The 21823-nt window shown below is 46.3% G+C and overlaps 1 protein-coding gene across 1 annotated transcript in view; it reads left to right on the plus strand.

Moving 5' to 3' along the window:
• The window catches only part of AAGAB (alpha and gamma adaptin binding protein), a 41820-nt gene that overhangs the window by 5586 nt on the left and 14411 nt on the right, over nucleotides 1-21823 (plus strand). The window contains exons 2-6 of the mRNA XM_044279372.1: nucleotides 15835-16025; nucleotides 19217-19313; nucleotides 19982-20071; nucleotides 20161-20244; nucleotides 20604-20680. Coding sequence (XP_044135307.1) covers nucleotides 15835-16025; nucleotides 19217-19313; nucleotides 19982-20071; nucleotides 20161-20244; nucleotides 20604-20680 — 539 coding nt within the window. The remainder of the gene's footprint in view (nucleotides 1-15834; nucleotides 16026-19216; nucleotides 19314-19981; nucleotides 20072-20160; nucleotides 20245-20603; nucleotides 20681-21823) is intronic.

Here is a 21823-nt window from a genome sequence, read left to right on the forward strand (position 1 = left end):
TGAAAATCGCACCACATCCGCACTTGCTTACGATTTTCACGCAGCCCCATTCACTTCTATGGGGCCTGCGTTGCGTGAAAAACGCACAAAATAGAGCTTGCTGCAATTTTCACGCAACGCACAAGTGATGCGTGAAAATCACTGCTCATGTGAACAGCCCCATAGAAATGAATGGGTCAGGATTCAGTGCAGGTGCAATGCGTTCAACTCACGCATTGCACCTGCGCGGAAAACTCGCCCGTGTGAAAGGGGCCTTACTCTCAAATATTCACAAATCTGTCTACATCTGTGTTAGTGAGCACTTCTCCTTTGCCGAGATAATCCATCCCACCTCACAGGTGTGGCATATCAAGGTGCTGATTAGACAGCATGAATATTGCACAGGTGTGCCTTAGACTGCCCACAATAAAAGGCGACTCTGAAATGTGCAGTTTGATCACACAGCACAATGCCACAGATGTCGCATCGTTTGAGGGAACATACAATTGGCATGCTGACTGCAGGAATGTCTACCAGAGCTGTTGCCCGTGCAATGAATGTTCATTTCTCTACCATAAGCCGTCTCCAAAGGCGATTCCGAGAATTTGGCCGTACATCCAACCGACCTCGCAACTGCATACCACGTGTAACCACAGCAGCCCAGGACCTCCACATCCAGCATGTTCACCTCCATGATCGCCTGAGACCAGCCACCCGGACAGCTGCAGCCACAATCGGTTTGCATAACCAAAGAATTTCTGCACAAACTGTCAGAAACCGTCTCAGGGAAGCTCATCTTTATGCTTTTCATCTTCATCAGGGTCTGGACCTGACTGCAGTTCGTCGTCGTAACCGACGAGTGGGCAAATGCTCACATTCGATGGCGTCTGGCACGTTGGAGAGGCGTTCTATTCATGGATGAGTCCCGGTTTTTACTGTTCAGGGCAGATGGCAGACAGTGTGTGTGGCGTCGTGTGGGTGAGCGGTTTGCTTACCTCAACATTGTGGATCGAGCGGCCCATGGTGGCGATCGGGTTATGGTATGGGCAGGCGTATTTTATGGACCACGAACACAGGTGCATTTTATTGATGGCCTTTTGAATGCACAGACATACCGTGACGAGATCCTGAGGCCCATTGTTGTGCCATTCATCCACGACCATCACCTCATGTTGCAGAATAATAATGCACGGCCCCATATTACAAGGATCTGTACACCATTCCTGGAAGCTGAAAACATCCCAGTACTTGCATGGCCAGCATACTCCCCGGACATGTCACCCATTGAGCATGTTTGGGATGCTCTGGATCCGCGTATGCGACAGCGTGTTCCAGTTCCTGCCAATATTCTGCAACTTCGCACAGCTATTGAAGAGGAGCGGACCAACATTCCACAGGCCACAATCAACAACCTGATCAACTCTATGCCACGGAGATGTTATGCACTGCGTGAGGCAAATGGTGGCCACAACAGATACTGACTGGTTTTCTGACCCCCACCCCCAGTAAGGCAAAACTGTGCACACCTGTGGCCTTTTATTGTGGGACAGTCTAAGGCACACCTGTGCAATATTCATGCTGTCTAATCAGCACCTTGATATACCACACCGATTTATCTCGGCAAAGGAGAAGTGCTCACTAACAGATTTAGACAGATTTGTGAACAATGTTTGAGAATAATGGGTCTTTTGTGTATGTAGAAAATGTTTCAGATCTTTGAGTTCAGCTCATGCAAAATGGGAGCAAAACCGAAAGTGTTGCGTTTAGGGATCGACCAATTTATAGATTTTTTTTTTTCGAACGTTTATTGTTAACGTGTAGCTTTTTTGCTAATCTTTCTTTTTAAATTAATACCTAATATTTTGGTGTGTTGTATGTGTGTTTTTATTTTTATTTTTTTTTACTAACTTTTTGCCCCCTTAGGGGCTAGAACCCTTTGTCCTATTCACCCTGATAGAGCTCTATTAGGGTGAATAGGACTTCACACACCCCCTGCTGCTCTTTGCTTTGTGCACACGGCAGCAGGGAGCTGACTATGGCAGCCAGGGCTTCAGTAGCGTCCTGGCTGCCATGGTAACTGATCGGAGCCCCAGCATTACACTGCTGGGGCTCCGATCAGAAGCTGCCACTGCCACCAATGAGGAGGAAGGGACCCTGTGGCCACTGCCACCAATGAAGATAACTTGCCTTGTAATTCATATACAGGAGGCGGGAGCTGGTTGCAGAATCGTATAGCCGCACCCAACCTCTATGACAAGTAGCTGTGATCCGCGGCAGTTAACCCCTCAGGTGCGGCAGGGGTTAACTACCACAGATCGCAGCTACTTGTCATAGAGGTCAGGTGCGGCTATATGATTCTGCAACCAGCTCCTGCCTCCTGTATGTAAATTAATAGGCAAGTTAACATCATTGGTGGCACAGTGGCCACAGCCCCTTCCCTCCTCTTCTCCTCTCTCCTTTCATTGGTAGCAGCAGCACAGGGGGGGGGGGGGGTGCGACGACACTGCTTCCTTCTCCTCTGTGCTGCTGAGGGAACACGGATCGCGCTGTAATTTTGTGGTTTTTCCCGATTAATCGTAGAAATTAATCGGCAACTAATCGATTATTCAAATAATCGTTAGCTGCAGCCCTAATATATATATATATATATATCTCAAAGAAAAATGGCAGCACTGGCAATGATGGAAAAAATTCGGGTGCACGTTCCAGGGGAATTTACTTCTTACCCCAACAATTAGATCCAGAAAATGAGCGGCACTCCGGTAGATGAAAAACAAACGATTCCTTTATTCACCCATGCGGTGCAACGTTTCGGCTCCAAACTAGAGCCTTTTTCAAGCCTTGAAAAAGACTCTAGTTTGGAGCCGAAACGTTGCACCGCATGGGTGAATAAAGGAATCGTTTGTTTTTCATCTACCGGAGTGCCTCTCATATATATATATATATATATATATATATATATATATATATACACACAAAATTAAGTACACACCTCACATTTTTGTAAATATTTAATCATATTTTTCCACTTCATCACCACGACGGCTACAAGGAGATTGACCCCTGACCTCTGTAGGGGCAGGAACAGAGAGAGGGTTTAAATCCCCCCCTCCCACCACCAACACCAGTGTTTCCTGTCCCTACAGAGGACAGGGGCAGAGAGAGTCTCCCTGCGGGGAGATGAAGATATAGCAGAACTTCCTGACACCTACCGGGTGTTCCCCCTGCCCTCCTGCGGTCTCCGTACTAACGCTGGGCAGGGGCGAAGGAGGGAGGCCTCGCTCCATTATTATATGTGAGCCTGCTCCCGGTCGCGATCTCCCGCCGGGCCTGTTTGGCTATCGCCGGGTGCGCGCCTAAGCGCTTCAGGATAACGGCCGTCGTCACTTCCGGGTGCCGAAAGGAAGTGACGTCATTCAGAGGCGTCTCCGAGTTCAAATTTTCGCGCGCAGCAGCGCCGATTGTCAGTGTACCGGAGCCAGTGTGCAGTCATGTCGGCTGAACCCCGCTCCCCTGGAGACCCTTCTGTGCCGCCTGTAGTAAGTCCCCTGTGGGGAAGCGCTTTTTTCTTACCCTGTACTTGTCTTTACACTGTACCAGGTTACTTGTTCCTCCTCCTCCACATCTCTGGCTTGGGGCTATATCCTGCTGTTGGCATGTGTACTTACCATAGCTAATTAGGGTTGTTCTCCCCAGGTCACTAAGGAGGCTCAGAGAAAGATCAAAAAACAGTCCAAATGTGTGTCCTGCCTCAAACGGCTACCGGACGACTATCGTAAAAAACTCTGTAAGGACTGCATATCTAATGTGATTGCCGAGGAACAGCCTTCTTTCCTTAAAGATCTAAGGTCCATGATCCATGAGGAAGTCAAAACCTCCTTATCTCAGATACCTTTACCCAGGGATGAACCCCCTTCAAAAAGACATAGGGGCCCATCCCCTTCACTATCTGATCCAGAGATTATAGAGGAGGAGGCCTCGTCCTCCAGAACACGGGAGGACGAGGTGGTCTTCTCTGATCTTGAGACTCCAGAATCAGAACAAAGATTCTGCTTCTCCTTGGACGAGATGCCTGACCTATTAAGGGCAGTCCGGGCCACTATGGGGGTCGAAGAAACCCCTAAAGCTCACTCAGTCCAGGATGAGATGTTTGGGAGGCTCAGGGCTAAAAAAACCCGGGTATTCCCAATCAATGAGAACATACGGGATATGGTGCTGGACGAGTGGTCCAACCCAGAAAAAAGGTTGGGGGTATCCAGGTCCTTTAGAAACCGGCTGTTGTTTGACACGGACGAAGTTAAAATCTTCAGCGAAACACCAAAAATTGATATTCAGGTGGCAAAGGTCAATAAAAAGACTGCCTTGCCCTTTGAAGACACCTCTCAACTGCGTGATCCCATGGACAGGAAAGCAGATAGCCTCTTAAAAAAATCTTGGGAAGCAGCGATGCTTGTCTTAAAAACAAACATCGCGGCTACCTCAGTGGCAAGATCCATGAAACTGTGGCTAGAGGAACTGGAATCTCGTATCACAGATAATACTCCTAGGGATGAGATCTTGAGATCCCTCCCCCTGTTAAAATCCGCCACAGCATTTATGGCTGACGCCTCAGCGGAATCGGTCAGATTCGCCGCAAAGGACGCGGGACTCTCCAATGCGGCCCGTCGCGCCCTATGGATGAAAAGCTGGTCGGGCGACAACACATCGAAGATGAAGCTTTGCTCCATCCCGTTCTCAGGGGAATACGTCTTTGGGCCCGTCCTAGACCGTATCCTGGAGAAAGCGGCGGACAAGAAAAAGGGATTCCCAGAAGAGAGACCCTACAAAAGGAAATATCCCTTTCGGGCCCCCACTAGCCAGAACAATCCCTTTAAGGGTAAAGGGAAGTCAGGACGCTGGAGTTACCCTAAAGGGGGCAGGGGTAGGATTACCCCCTCCTCCTCCCAGAGTAAACCCTCGGATAAACAATGACGTCAGAGTGGGGGGGAGATTGAAGAACTTCCTGACTCCTTGGGAGTTCATTACTCCGAACCCTTGGGTCCGGGACATCATAAGATCCGGGTACCGGATTGAACTCTCTTCATCTCCCCCAAACCGCTTCATTGTTACCAACCTACATTCCCCCAAAGTACGCGGAAAGATATTGGAAGGAATCCAAAGCCTTCTGGCAACGGACGTAATAATACAGGTCCCGCCAACACAGCAAAAACAAGGTTTCTACTCAAACCTGTTTTTGGTAGAGAAAAAAGAAGGCTCGTTCCGTACGATCATAAATCTGAAAGCCCTGAACAAATTTGTCATCTATCGGAAGTTCAGGATGGAATCCCTGAAATCCCTGATTCCATTGATAAAAAGGAATGCCCTGATGTGCTCAGTAGACCTCCAGGACGCATACTATCACGTCCCAATTCATCCAGAGTCACAAAGGTTCTTGAGGTTCGCCATTCAGGACCACAAGAGGGTAATCCGTCACTACCAGTTTACGGCCCTTCCCTTTGGGATATCATCTGCACCCAGAGTGTTTACAAAGCTGGTAGTGGAGATGATGGCCTTCTTGAGACACAAGGGACTGGTGGTCATACCGTACCTGGACGATTTCCTCCTAGTCGGCAACTCAGAGGAAGAACTCAGAACAGACCTGCAGTCCTTTCTGTCCCTTGTCCAGGATCTGGGTTGGTTGGTGAACTTGAAGAAATCAAACCTAGTGCCCTCCAGCACTATCCAGTTCCTGGGCGTTATCCTGGATTCTCAAACACAACGTACCTTCCTTCCGCCAGACAAGGTCAGAAACCTTCGATTAAAGGTCCGACGATTCCAGCACAGGAGGTCCTGTCCTATAAGAGAAGCTATGAGTCTCCTGGGTCTCCTCTCGTCCTGCATCACGTCCGTCCCCTGGAGCCAGTCCCACTTCAGATCCCTCCAGTCGTGGATCCTGAGAGCTTGGAACAGACAGCAGGCCTCCTTGGATCAGAAGGTCATGATCCCTCCGGCAGTAAAAACCTCCCTAGATTGGTGGAAGAACACAAGCAATCTGTCCTTGGGGGTCGTTTGGGAGAAAATCCCCTACATTCAGGTGCTTACAGACGCAAGCGAGAAAGGATGGGGAGCGACAGTGGGAGACCGTTGGTTTCAGGGTTCCTGGACCCCAACTATCCGCTCTCAGTCCTCCAATTTCAGGGAACTAGAAGCGGTCTGGAAAGCCCTGAAAACCGCAGAGATACTTCTGAGGGGTCAACATGTAAAGATTCTCTCAGACAACACGACGACGGTGGCGTACCTATCTCACCAGGGAGGCACGAGATCGGAGAAACTGATGTCTATTACAAAGAAGATCTTCAACTGGGCAGAATCCCACGTGAATTCCATCTCCGCAATCCACTTAAAAAGGATACTGAACGTAGAAGCGGACTATCTCAGTCGCCAGTCGATAGACCAGACAGAGTGGTCCTTGAATCCAGAAGTGTTCCAGCTGCTGGCAGGAAGATGGGGCACTCCACAGGTGGATCTATTCGCATCCAAAAGAAACGCAAAGGTACCGACGTTCTGTTCATTAAACCCACGGGACAATCCCTGGGCGTTGGATGCGCTCACAATTCGTTGGGACTGGGATCTCAGTTATGCGTTCCCACCATTGCCTCTACTTCCCAGAGTAATCCAGAAACTCTACCTAGAAGATACGACACTAATCCTGATAGCTCCCTATTGGCCGAAGAGGAGCTGGTTTCCTGCTCTAAGGAATCTGTCAGTAGAGGACCCATGGCCTCTTCCTGCCAGGAGGGACCTGCTTCACCAAGGCCCAATACTACATCCAGACCCAAGCTTCCTCAAATTGTCAGCTTGGATCCTGAGGTCCAGAAGTTGAGGTCACAGGGGCTCTCGGACCAAGTGATAACTACCCTTAAAGCTAGTAGGAAGAAGGTTACCTTCTCAATTTATCTAAAAATTTGGAAGAGATTCTGTACATGGATGGGGAACCCAGCCCCAAACTTAGAGCCGCCCAATTTCTTGAAGATCTTGGACTTCCTCCAGCAGGGACTTGAACTAGGTCTCAGACCCTCTACCCTAAAGGTACAGGTCTCGGCACTAGCCTGCTTCTTTGATCGCGATATAGCCAGTCATCACTGGATCAGGAGATTCATGAAAGCTGCCTCCCGTCTACGTCCCTCTCTAAAATCTAGGATCCCCAACTGGGACCTTAACGTGGTACTCACCGGCCTAACTCTCGCTCCATTCGAACCCCTATCTGATTGTTCCATCAAACATCTATCATTTAAAACCGCTTTCTTGGTGGCCATCACGTCTGCAAGAAGGATAGGCGAGATCCAAGCATTATCGATACAGGAACCCTATCTCCGTATCACCGATGATAGGATTATTCTTAAATTGGATCCGGGGTTCCTGCCTAAAGTTGTATCGGATTTCCACCGAAACCAGGAGATAGTCCTACCCTCCTTTTGCAATAATCCCTCTAACGATAGGGAATCGGACTTCCACTCTCTAGACGTAAGACGCTCTGTCTTGCGGTATCTTGAAGTGTCAAAGGGTTTCCGTAGATCTAATAACCTGTTTGTCCTCTTCTCGGGGAAGAATAAGGGTCTGAAAGCCTCCAGATCCTCTCTAGCACGGTGGATAAAAGACTCCATTTCCATTTCTTACGGGTCCCAAGACCTGTCTTGCCCCTCAAATTTGAGAGCTCACTCTACCCGGGCCATGTCCTCCTCCCAGGCAGAACGGGCCGGAGCTTCCCTTGAAGACATTTGTAAAGCCGCTACGTGGTCTAACATCCACACCTTTACAAAACACTATAGGTTAGACCTATCCAGCTCAGACTTGTCTTTTGGACGGAAAGTCCTTCAGGCGGTCGTCCCCCCCTAAGCTATAATTTTTTATATCTCCTTGTAGCCGTCGTGGTGATGAAGTGGAAAGCCGGAATTAGACTTACCGGTAATTCAATTTCCACGAGATCACCACGACGGCACATATATTCCCTACCCTTCCTTAAGCCTTACCTGGGAGGTTATGAAGTAATACCCTCGGTTTAGTATGTTTTGTTCTCACCACTTTTTTTCTGTCTCTGTAATTTTGGACACACTGGTGTTGGTGGTGGGAGGGGGGGATTTAAACCCTCTCTCTGTTCCTGCCCCTACAGAGGTCAGGGGTCAATCTCCTTGTAGCCGTCGTGGTGATCTCGTGGAAATTGAATTACCGGTAAGTCTAATTCCGGCTTTTTCATGGGACAACACTGAAGATCTGACACTTTGATACAATGTAAAGTAGTCAGTGTACAGCTTGTATAACAGTGTATATTTGGTGTGTGGCAACAAAAGTGAGTACACCTCTAAGTGAAAATGGCCACATTTTGCCCAAAGTGTCAACATTTTGTGTGGCTGCCATTATTTTCCAGCACTGCCTTAACTCTCTTGGGCATGGAGGTTACTAGAGCCTCACAGGTCTCCACTGGAATCCTCTTCCTCTCCTCCATGACGACATCACGGAGCTGGTGGATGTTAGAGACCTTGCGCTCCTCCACCTTCTGTTTGAGGATGCCCTACAGATGCTCAATATGGTTTAGGTCTGGAGACATGCTTGGCCAGTCCAGCACCTTTACCCTCAGTTTCTTTAACAAGGCAGTGGTCGTCTTGGAGGTGTTTTGGGGTCGGTATCATGTCGGAATACTGCCCTCCAGCCCAGTTTCGGAGGTTAGGGGATCTCTGCTTCAGTATGTCACAGTACATGTTGGCATTCATGGTTCCCTCAATAAACTGTAGCTCCCGCAGCCGGCAGCACTCATGCAGCCCCAAACCACGACACTCCCGCCACCATACTTGACTGTAGGCAAGACACACTTGTCTTTGTAATCCTCACCCAGTCGCTGCCACACACGCTTGACACCATCTGAACCAAATACGTTTATCTTGGTCTCATCAGACCACAGGACGTGGTTCCAGTAATCCATGTCCTTAAGTCCGCTTGTCTTCAGCAAACTGCGGGCTTTCTTGTGCATCATCTTTAGCAGAGGCTTCCTTCTGGTGTACAGCTTATAGAACAGCCCTTTGCCATGAGGTGCCATGTTGAACTTCCAGTGACCAGTATGAGAGAATGTGAGAGCGATAACACCAAATGTAACCCACCTGCTCCCTATTCACACCTGAGACCTTGTAACACTAAGGAGTCACATGACACCCGGGAGGGAAAATGGCTAATTGGGCACAATTGCTGTACATTTGTTGTCCCATTAAAAGATATAATAAGTTATACAAAAATGTGTATGTGTAACTGCATATCTAAAGTGCATGTTGCTGCGGCCTTGTGCAAAAAAAAAAAAAAAAAAAAAAAAAAGGTAGAATTTTCCCCCATCAATCTGCACCCAATCTCTCAGTGAAAATGTAAAAACAACAATAGATTGCTAATTTATTAAAAATAGAAAAACTAAAATCTTGATTGACCTAAGTATTCAGATCCTTTACTCAGGACTTAGTTGAAGCGCCAGTCTTCTTGGGTATAATGCCACAAGGTTTGCACACCTGGATTTAGGGATTTTCTGCCATTCTTCTCTGCAGATCCTCTTATGCTCTGTCAGATCGGATGAGGACTTTCGGTGGACAGCCATTTTCCAGACTCTCCAGAGATGTCTGGGTTCAAGTCAGGGCTCTGGCTGGGCCACTCGAGGACATTCACAGCGTTGTATCTAAGCCTCTCCTGTGTTGTCTTGGCTGTGTGCTTAGGATCATTGACTTTTCGAAGGTGACCACCACCATGCTTCACTGCAGGGATGGTATTGTCCTCCAGACATGACACTTAGGCCTGTTTCACACGAGTGAGTCCATTGCGGGAATCGCGCTCCGTGTGTGAGTGTGATCCTCCGCTCTGGACTTGCAGGAGCGCACGGCATTATCATGATTTATAATGCTATGTGTCTCTGCATGGCCTTATTTCTACAGAATCCTAGTGACATAAAGCTGTCAGTATGATTCTGTAGAAATAAGGCCATGCAGAGACACATAGCATTATAAATCATGATAATGCCGTGCGCTCCTGCAAGTCCAGAACGGAGGATCACACTCACACACGGAGCGCGATTCCCGCAATGGACTCGCTAGTGTGAAACAGCCCTAAGAATTTAGTCTCACTCATGGTTTCATCACAACAGAGAATAACCTTGTTTCTCACAATCTGAGAGTCCTTTAGGTGCTTTTGCAAACTTTAATGTGTCTTATACTGAGAAAAGGCTTTTTTCTGGCCCCTCTGCCATAAAGCCTAGATTGGTAGAGTGCCTTAGTGATGGTTGACCTTCTAGAAGTTTCTCCCATCTGCACACAAGATCTTTGGAACTCAGCCAGAGTGACCATTGTGTTCTTGGTCACCTCTTTTAGCAGGGTTATTCATCCCTGATAACTTGGTTTGGTGGGGCGGCAGCTGTAGGAAGACATTTGTTTGTACCCTTCTCCAGATTTGTGCCTCCACACAATCCTGTCTCTGAGCTCTACAGGCAGTTCTTTCCTCATGGTTTGGTTTTTGCTCCAATATGCATTGTCAGCTGTGAGATGTAATATAGAGTACAGGGGTGTCTCTTTCCAAATCATGTCCAATCAACAGAATTTATCACATGTGGACTCCAATCAAGGTGTAGGAACATCTCAAAGATGATTAAGAGAAATGGCAGACCCCGGGTGTGACCCTAGGGTCTTGGGTCCCTTAAGTTGAAAGTGGTAAGCATCATTCCTATTCATGTAGCTATTGTGACGTACAGCTATGTATTGGGCCCTCATAGCGGGACCTCCTGTCTGCAATTCCTAGCGGTAATATCACATGCTTTTGTGTACTGTATATTGTTGGATCAGTGGCTTCTTGGTTGAACCTGATAAACGTGTCCAGTGGTCCACACCATAGACTCCATAGTCCTACTGCTGGGACCCCAGCTAGTCATTAGAAAGGGCTCCAGTGTCCGCTGTAGGCAAGCATAGGAAGAGAGCAGCGGCACCTGCCATACTAGTCTGGACTGAGCAATGGCAGAAGCCAGTCTCTGTAGACTTCTATGGAGACATGTAGGGCACCTCTTGTGGACATAGTGTCTCCTCTTACTTTTGCCTAACTTTAGGACCCAGTGAGGGTCATAATCCCACCAATCAGACATCTAATAACCTTAACTTTCCCCTGATGGCAGATGTCAGGGGAACAGTGGATTGGGCATGTTGGCTTTCATCATGGACAGAGGTTAAGCTGTCATCTGAGGCTGTGGCTTATTCCCATCTCCTTTTTCAGAACACGTGCATGCTCAATTGAATACATAGGTTGGGGAAATGCAACTGATTAGCTACTTTTTAGCTGCATTGTTGGTCAGTAGTCCCCCACCGGCCTCACAGGCTCACTATGCTTGTCTTCTCTTTCTGCAATGCTTTACACTGCAGCTCTGATTGTTTAGATTGGCTGTGGTTTACTTAAGGAGCATTTTCACTGCTTTATTGGGAAGAAAGCATTCCTTCCCAGTAACTGCCTGCTCGTGAGAAAGCAAGATCTGCTGCCCAGAAACGATGATTGAGGTGTCCGCACCAAAGATCATGTCACCGATGAAGAAGCGTTTTGCACCTGAACAGATCACTGGGAACGAGCGTTCTCGTAGTATGATTCCTTCCTGATAATCTGCCCAATAGTCGTGGAGTGTAAGCCCGCCCTTACACAGATTTTATTGGAAACCTGACTTTCATTACAGTAAGGACAGAAGGACTATAAACTACAACGGAGCGTAAGAAGATTTGTCAATTCGATGCCAGAACCTGGATGTCCACTTTTACGATGGGTGCAATGTTTTTTTTTGGAGCAGACATGAAAGGGTCAGCCTTAATTTGCTGAACCTTCCATTAAGCTCCTGGCACGCTTGGTGTAGACTGACCCGAAGATCGCATATTTCGGCAAAGGGGGTGACAACAAGCCAGTTGTCGGGAAACCTGACAGAAGCCTTTTTTGTGTTATGTGCATATTTCTCGCTCCCATTCGGTTCCTCTCGGGAGCCAGGCTCGGAGGGCACACGTTCAAAGCACATTCCTGGGCTAACATTTGTTTTGGAGGAGCAGCCTGTCTGAGAAGGCAGCCCTGTGTTTTACAAGTGTCTGCGAGGCGGGCACCGCTCCTTAGTTTGGAAGATTTGAAAGTCAATAGGAAACGCACTCAGAAATACGCTGCTTTATCATAAGGTGCCCAGCATGGGTATCTGTGAGCAGTTCATGATCGCTGCTTGCTGTCAGTGAATGTCCTTTTACTTTAAGAGCCTGTATACTTGTTGTGAGCCCGTCCAGCCTGCACCAGTGAACATCTCATTGAAGGGGTTTCCAATATAAGTAATGGCATATTGCTGGCATGTACCTTAACTTACGGATTAGTGGGGCACTCACAGATCACCAGACCTAAGCAGGTGCATCGCAGGGAAAGTACAATGGGGCACATTTATCAAGCTTGCCTTTTGTTTTTTACAAAAAAACAAACAAACCGGCATATTCATTTATTATCCATTAATAAATCAGGCTTTTCTTTTTTGGTTTAAGTCTGACCTCTAGTGGTCGCTTTCTTGCATGACAGCTTCATATTCACTAAGACTGGTCTAATTAGTATGCGCATAAAAATGTGGCGCAAGTGAGCTGAAATTAGGCGCACATCTCTGTGAAAGTAGGCAAAATGTACGCCAGTCCTGAAGTGGAGTAGATATTAGACTGTTTTTACACCTAAATCGGGTGCAAAATAAAGCGCACCTACATAAATAGGTGCAAAAGTTATAAAACTTGTGAATTAGTCTTAAAACAAAAAATAGGGGCAACAGGCGCAAATGCCTCCAAAACGGGAGCAAAATCAGTCGGTAAATGAGACTGAAAAAAATAAAACTGTCTGAAACAGGTTTTTTGCTCCTGAAAACAGAACTACTAATCTATGATGCTGTGCGCACGATCAATGCCGCTCCGGGACATATGGACCGTATGTTTCAGAGGGCAGCATACGGTCGTGGGCAAGAGGCCTTATCCAGGGACATGCAAGGGATCAGTAGGAGTTGTAGTTGGTGCGGCCCCACCGATAAGATATGAGATATCCTTATAATCCTGATATAAAACTCCTTTGTGTATATCAGCTATGTTCTGTGTCTGTTAGACATAATCAGGACATGAATATGGTCTTTGAAAGTAAAAATAAAAAAAATTGTTTCCATTCACTGACTTCAAGAGGAGATCTTGATGATAGGAGGCACTGAGACACAAAGTACGTTAGAAAGTTAACCAAGGTTAAAGGGGTTGTACCATCTCAGACATTGGGGGCATGTCGCTAGGATATGCCCCTCTGTCTGATAGCTGCGGGTCCCAGAGTTGAAAATGGAGACTTGGCGGGTTCATTTTAAACTCCTCCTCTAAGTCCCGGAGGGCGCACAGCGCATGTGCTCCCCTCCTCCATTTCTTTGGAAGTCCCTTCGAAACAAATGGGAGGTGCACTGTGCAGGCACGGCCACCTCTCCATTCACTTCTATGGGGCTGACGGAAATAGTCGAGCCGGTGCTTCTATAGGAATCAATGGAGGATGGACACGCATACGCCGTGCGCCCTCCGGGACTTTGCCAGCTTCGTTCTAAGTATAGGTGTGCATCCCAGAGGTGGTCCCGCACCTATCAAACATGGTCTGTCTGAGATGGCACAACCTATTTAAGGATGTGTTTACACATGGCAGATATGCTGCAGGTTTTCCTCTGGAATTTCTATGTGTAGTACAGTAGCAGAAAGATTTTACAAATGCTGACGAAAACTTGACATTTGGGGTCGATTTGAAATTTGCATATTATCAATTCACGCTGCAGGTTTGCACAGCAGATTCCATGGTGAATATGATTAGTTTCAATGGAAAGCAATCGTCATCAGTAAGAACTTGTATCTGATGCATTACAAGTGTTTTTCTTCGTATGGTGCCTGTATAATGATTACTTTTATTTTTTTTTCTTGCAAATCCATTTAAAAAATGCTTATTGCAAAATGCTCGTTGGCCAAGCATAGGCTGACGGGGGGTCTTATTCCCCCTGGGCTGCCTTGTTCCAGGTGACACGCTTTCTTCAGTAGTGGGCTTTCCAGTCATCCTCATGGACAGTGCATTCGGAAAGTCTTCAAACCCTTTCACTTTTTGTTATGTTGCGGCCTTGTGCTAAAATAAAAACAAAAAACAAGGTCAGAATATTCCCCATTATTCTGCAGTCCATTACCTTTGGCAGTGATTACAGCCTCCAGACTTCTATGATACCACAAGGTTTGCACACTCGGATTTGGAGATTTTCTCTCATTTTTCTTTGCAGATCCTCTCATGCTCTGTCGGGTTGGATGGGGATTGTTGGTGCACAACCATTTTCAGGTCTCTCCAGAGATGTTCAATTGGATTCAAGTCAGGGCTCTGGCTGGGCCACTCAAGGACATTCGCAGAGTTGTCCCTCAGCCTCTCCTGTGTTGTCTTGTGTTAGGGTCATGGTCTTGTTGGAAGGTGAACCTTCAGCCCAGTCTGAGGTCCTCTGGATCAGGATTTCATTAAGAAGCTTTGCTCGATTCAGCTTACCCTCAGTCCTCACCCGTCTCTCCCTGTCCCAGCCACGGAAAAATCCCACCATGCATCACTGTTAGGATGCTATTGGGCAGGTTATGAGCAGTGCCTAGTTTCCTTCAGATAAGATACTTAGAATTGAAGCCAAAAGACCAGAGAATCTTGTTTCTCACATTCTGAGGTCATTTAGTTGCTTTTCTTTGCTAGATGGGCTTTTACTAAGGAGAGGCTTCTTTCTGGCCACTCTGCCATAAAGCTCAGGTTGGTGGTGCAGTTATGATTGACCTTCTAGAAGTTTCTCCAATCCTCACACAGGTTCTTTGGAGCCCAGACAGAGTGACCATTGGGTTCTTCTCTTGCCAAGGCCATTCTTCCCTGACTCATTAGTTTGGAGTGGCCAGCTTTAGGAAGAGACCTGGTTGTTCCAAACTTCCATTTAAAGGGGCTATTACTATTGTATACTATCCCCAGGATAGGTCATCAATATCAGACCGGCTGGGCTTTGACACCCAGCACCCCCACCGATCAGCAGTATGAGGAGACGGCTGCGCAGTGTGTCTCCCTTCTCTCTTCCTGCTGCGGTCTATGGTCTTTGCCGTAGACAGCAGCAGCGGACAGGAAGAGAGAAGGGAGAAAGCATGTGCACACTGCGCCGCCGTCTCCTCATACAGCTGATCTGATATTGATAACCTATCCTGAGGATAGATCATCAATAGTAAAAGCCTGCAGAATCCCTTTAAGAACTACAGAAGCCACTGTAATCTTGGGAATTTTTAATTTAATTTAATTTAATTTATTATTTTTTTTGTACCCTTCCTCATATCTCTGCCTCCACACAATCCTGTCTCTCAGCTCTACAGGCAGTTCTTTCCTCCTCATGGCTTGGTATTTGCTCTGATATGCATTGCCAGCTGTGAGACTTTATATAGACAGGGCTGTGTCTTTCCAAATCATGTCCAATCAACTGAATTTACCACAGGTGGACTCCAATCATGGTGTAGGAACATCTCAGAGATGATCGCGAGAATTCAAAGGCCCCCAGAGCTAAATTTCATTTGTCATACTAAAGGGTCAGAATACTTATGCCCATGCCAAATTTTTGTTTTTCGTTTTTAACAAATAAACAAAAATTTCTAAAAATTATCTTTTTTCTTTTGCAGTTTGATGGGGAAAACATGATTATTATTTTTTTTCCATTTTATTTCGGCACAAGGCCGTAAACATAACAATATGTGAAAAAACTGAAAAGCTCTGAAGACTCTCCGAATGCCCTGTACATTTACACACATTTGTTTCTTGCAGAGATCATTGGAGCAGAAGAGCTCCCTGCACCTGTACAAGAAGCTGAGGAAGTGAGACGGTACCCATGGAGGATAGACAACAAATACTACTCGGCCAATGTGAATATTTGCATTGTACCCAGCACAGCACATGTTACCCCTCAGGTGGCAGAGTCCGTCCAGGCCTTCGTTGTATACTTTGACAGCACAGAGGTAAGTGTCTGTGGGACAACTGATATGAAAGTCAGATGAGGAAATGAAATATTTTTGGTTGGACAGTATCCTGACAGCTGTTAAAATGCTGCAAAAGTAGAAAATAAACATTTGAAGAAGCAATATTTCACGAGCGAGAGAAGAGGAATCTGGTACCATGAAAACCAACCCTAAACTACTACAATGCCAGGATTGCTGAAGAGACGAGGCTTTCATATCTGTGATTATCATCTCTGAACTCCCTTTGCCCTTTCTGCTAATGAAGCGGTTAGGAGTCCTGCTGTACGATTTCTCTAGGTTTAGGAGTCCTGCTGTACGATTTCTCTAGGTTTAGGAGTCCTGCTGTACGATTTCTCTAGGTTTAGGAGTCCTGCTGTACGATTTCTCTAGGTTTAGGAGTCCTGCTGTACGATTTCTCTAGGTTTAGGAGTCCTGCTGTACGATTTCTCTAGGTTTAGGAGTCCTGCTGTACGATTTCTCTAGGTTTAGGAGTCCTGCTGTACGATTTCTCTAGGTTTAGGAGTCCTGCTGTACGATTTCTCTAGGTTTAGGAGTCCTGCTGTACGATTTCTCTAGGTTTAGGAGTCCTGCTGTACGATTTCTCTAGGTTTAGGAGTCCTGCTGTACGATTTCTCTAGGTTTAGGAGTCCTGCTGTACGATTTCTCTAGGTTTAGGAGTCCTGCTGTACGATTTCTCTAGGTTTAGGAGTCCTGCTGTACGATTTCTCTAGGTTTAGGAGTCCTGCTGTACGATTTCTCTAGGTTTAGGAGTCCTGCTGTACGATTTCTCTAGGTTTAGGAGTCCAGGGGTGCAAAACAATACAGAGCTCAGACCTTTTGCTGGCTTTTAGGGGAGTGTTAAAGAGCTCAGATTTAATCATTATCTCCTTGGAATCTGTCTCTTCCGCTATCTACACATTACGGTAGTTGAGGGGGATTTCATTCTCTTTAATAAAGAAATAGAGCGGTACCTGGAGGTGCAGGGGCCAAAGGTGAAGCTCAGGACCAGAGATCTTCAGAAAACAGAAGGGGTATAAGGACATCATAGAAGCTTCCTACGGAGGACCACCAAAGCTGTGAAGTACCTGGGAGCTACAGGTCAAGCCCCAGAGTAAATCAGTCATGAGCAACCTCCTCATAAAGACCCTCTACCCTACAGTAGGGGGCATCTGAGTCCAGAAGCTGAAGAGACGAGGCATGTAATGCGCAGGCTTTGTAGGAGTCTTGCTACTTTTCCTTAACCTCTCACATGAGTGATTCAGCAGCTGTTGAGTAAAGGTGTGGATACCAAGAAAAACATTTCAGGCCGTGTTTTTTTTCCTCCAAATCGGATAAACACTCTGAAATAACTTCCACTAGTTGTTTGTCTGCTGGGTGGAAATTTCAAGTACGGTATGTAGCTACCTGAAAATCCAAGGTCGCCTTTAGCCGGCTGTACTTTTAGGTATTGGAGAACTGCATATACAGCAAACCCCTAAATCAGTGTTTCCCAACCAGCGTGCCTCCAGCTGTTGCAAAACTACAACTCCCAGCATGCCTGGACAGTCTTTGGCTGTGCGAGCATGCTGGGAAGTGTAGTTTTGCAACAGCTGGAGGCACACTGGTTGGGAAACACTGCCCTAAATACACGTTTGTAGCTGTAAAGCTGTGGGAGATGCTGTGCCCTACAGCCAGCAGAGTACAGACTGCCATTTATGGGAACCTGGATTCTGCGTGTGGTGTAGCAGATACTGGATGGTAAATGTGAATTCTCTGCAGCTTTACTTCTGTATATACAAAGGTCTGGTATATATTCACTTTATTTTTATTCAGTCCATATTTGCATATGCTTTATAAATGTTCTTTATTTTATATAATGAACTATAGCTGTTCCTTCTAGAGATTTAAATTCAGCAGAATTCTGTCTCCGTTTTCTAAACAAAAACTGATGTACGTGTCTTGTGCCAGGTTTATTATGTCTCTAAAGCTACTTTCACACCACCGTTTTTGCTGGATCCGTCCGGAATCAGCAAAAAACGCTTCCGTTACTGATAATACAACCATCTGCATCCGTTATATTATCGTTAACCTAGCCAAGACTGATCAGTCATGAACTCCATTCAAAGTCAATGGGAGACGGATCCGTTTTCTATTGTGTCAGTATACGCTTGCTGTACTTTTGTGTGCGTCATGGGAATGCAATGAAACTGAACGGAAGGCATTCTGGTGCTCTCAGTTTCGTTCAGTTGTCCCCATTGACAATGAATGGCGACAAAACGGAAGCGTTTTTTTTCCGCTGTTGAGATCCTATGACAGATTTCGATAGAGGAAATTGAAAACACTGGTGTAAAACTAACCTTAAACGCGTTTCAGTTCTAAAGTCTCTAGAAAAGGGATGAGGATTATAAAAGAGGTGGGGTTTAAAGTCCCCAAATGTTGATAAAATGTTGGCACAAAATATTGAAGTAAGTCCACCAAGAGGTGGTGTATGGAAGAGAAGCATCTAGTAAGATGCACCAAATTCTGGGGGCAGGCATCTGCATCAGAAGGAGCAAGGATAAGGTTGGATTTTTAAATTGTCCGATCCTCTTTTTTTTTTAAGCACCAGCAGTAGCTGACACCAACTTCTCCCCTAAGGACACGGCTACACAGTGCAGACGATGTGGATCATACCGCGGTTCCACATTGGAAAGTCCAGTGCGGATTTGTTGTGGACTTTGCCACAAATTTCACTCTATGCATTACAACGGGTGAAGCTCACAGTGGAAATCTGCAGCATAAAGTTGTCATGCTGTGGATGTAAATTCTGCACCACATGTCAATATGTGCAGCAGTTTTTTGCATTATGTGGATGGAATTTTTTTTTAAACTTTCATCCGCATTGTGGGTACTGTAAAAAGCTATAAAGAGTAGCAAGTTTGCAGCATGTCCGTCACGTATGGATGTACCCTTTGGCAATAGCTTTCTTAGGCCTTAGTAAGTGTTTTGCAACCCATAAACAGCAGATACCGGCCGTGTGTACGCCGCATCATGGTGCGGACTCATTGACTTCTATATCCATAGTTTGCAGACCACAAAACACGGACGGTCGTGTTAGTCTCCCCTAATTGCAAATGTCAACCCTCAATACATGACCTGTAAAACAAAGAATGGGCTTGTGTAGCCATGAATATTCTCTTCCTATAACCCGGTATTTTTACATCCCATAACAGAAGGCCGGTTTGGAGAAGGTGGCGCCTTGGCTTCCGCTGCTTGAAGACTGGTTGCTAGATGTTATGATCTTGGTATGTGATCGGGCATGTGATACAGGTGAGGAGCAGCTGTGCCCAACATGGGGTTAATAGAAAACGTCCTCGTACCACTTGTAGCCTTCTGCGACCAGCAGTTTAGCCTGCAGAGGGCCGCTGCCTCAAGCTTAGCCTAGGACCATACCACTTCAGTCCTCGTTCAGACAAGTGAGATGTCAATGTAGCTATCCTCACATATTTGTATCTGAATTTTATGTCTGGACGAGAACATATTATCCTAGTCTCTAAAGGTGGTAATTGTTTTATTACATATTTTTATGTTTTGTGGGGACTCATTTGATTTATTGTAGATGGTGTTGGGCCTCATTCAGACGAATGATATTTCTCCCCGAGTGTAGCAGCACCTGGACTGAACGCTGACCCACAAGTCAATGGGTATAGCAGTTTTCTGCACAGGCCATGCTGAGAAAATTGCAGTTTACATTTTCCCGTTGAATGGGTCTACAGGGAAAAACGGATCACACACTGATACCACCCGTGTGCGGACCGTTTAAAATGATCATTTATGGTCACCACCCAGAACACAGACAGGTTTCCTAAGTCTAGTCCATGGTAGTACGCCAGTGATGTGGGAAATGTTTTTAAGGAATGAGGTCCAGGTCACTTTAGAATTTTTGAAGCAATGCTATATAGAATGATGGTTTAATCGGATTGATGCCTTCTGTTCAGGTGTGAGCCGCCAGACTGCTCAGGAATGGTGTATACAGCATGGGTTCGAGCTGGTCGAGTTGAATCCCGAGGAGCTGCCAGATGAAGATGGTTGGTTGGAAACTTCAGTGGATATTTTAGGCCATCAACCAAGAATTACTGTATGCTCTAACATTCACTCATCTTATTATATCATCTAGATGATTTCCCCGAATCCACTGGTGTCACTCGGATAATTCAAGCACTGAATGCCAATGTGTGGTCCAATGTGGAGATGAAGAGTGGTAAGTGGTGCAGGCAGTAGGGAAAAAATAATGCATGTAATGGCGGTTTTTAAGGCAGCTACAAGGTAAGGGTGCATTCACACGACCGGGGGCCTAAGTTTGTGCCACATTTTTATAGAGATCTAAAGACACATTGACCCAAATCACTGTCACGTAACTATCGAGAAGTTTGTTGGCAGAACTAAATTTAGTGATCAAAGGACAGCATCAACGTATGGAGTTAGTTTCCTATTAGGACAATGCTCCACATCACAATATACACTACACTGGAAGATGTTCTAGGTCCAGGATTCTCCATGTCTTTGTATTTCAGATATGTCCTCCACTTGCTGACTCAATGCATTTCCATGTCATTCCAGAACAGTCCTATGGGATCTTCAGCTCATTGACCGCCATGAACCACAGTACAGAGAGTAACGGGGATCCACAGAATAATGTGAGTGATTATGTTGTATGGTGTATCGCGATCCATCAGGCAATGCTGCAGTCTGGTGTTTACCATAGAATCTTTGGGTACTTTCACACTAGCGTTTTTCTTTTCCGACACTGAGTTCTGTACTAGGGGCTCTATACCGGAAAAGAAGTGATCAGGCATATCCCCATGCATTCTGAATGGAGAGCAATCCGTTCAGGATGCATCAGGATGTCTTCAGTTCAGTCATTTTGACTGATCAGGCAAAAGATAAAACCGTAGCATGCTACGGTTTTATCTCCGGCCCAAAAAAACTGAAGACTTGCCTGAATGCCGGATCCGGCATTTTTCCCCATAGGAATGTATCCGCCCTTCCGGTCTGCGCGTGCGCAGATGGGTAAAATTTGAAAAAAGATACAGGACGGATCTGTCTGTCCGCATGACAAGCGGAGAGACTGATCCGTTCTTGCAATGCATTTGTGAGACGGATTTGCATCCAGATCCGTCTCACAAATGCTTTCAGTCACATCCAGATTGGCGGATCCGGCGGGCAGTTCCGACGACTGAACTGCCCGCCGGATCACACTGCCGCAAGTGTGAAAGTAGCCTTACTGTGTTTCTCCTATTAAATTCAGATATGTGTAACTGTATACCAGGCTTAAAGGGATGTTCCCATCGCAGACATCTGTTCCATATTCATCGGATATGCCACGAGTGTCTGATAGAGGTGGGCAGGTCCAGTAACTGTAACTGGGGATCCCTTTATTGAAGCCCTGTCTGATGAGGTGGTTGTCACATCCAGGCAGAGAATGAATGAAGATGTATCTACCCTTTAATGGGAACCTGTCAGTGGGTCCTTATGCAGCTGGGGTTTAGTAATGCTTATATCAAAACCAGGCATCACTGTGTTGTTAAAGATCACATGAATTACTGGGGACTCCTGTCCGGCAGCCCTAGGTGCAAGCTAAGCCCTAGAGCACAAAATTAATCACTGTGGAGTGAAGCATGCTGGACCAAAGGGGTTTCCATATTGATGACCTATCCTCAGGATAGATCATCAATATCGGATCAGTGGGGGTTTGACATCCTCGCTGATCAGCTGTTTGAAGATGCCACGGTGCCCCGATGAGCGGCACGACCTCCTTGCAGCTTACCGAGCAATGCACT

The sequence above is a fragment of the Bufo gargarizans genome, chromosome 2, assembly GCF_014858855.1.
Source record: "Bufo gargarizans isolate SCDJY-AF-19 chromosome 2, ASM1485885v1, whole genome shotgun sequence".
Lineage (NCBI taxonomy): Eukaryota > Metazoa > Chordata > Amphibia > Anura > Bufonidae > Bufo > Bufo gargarizans.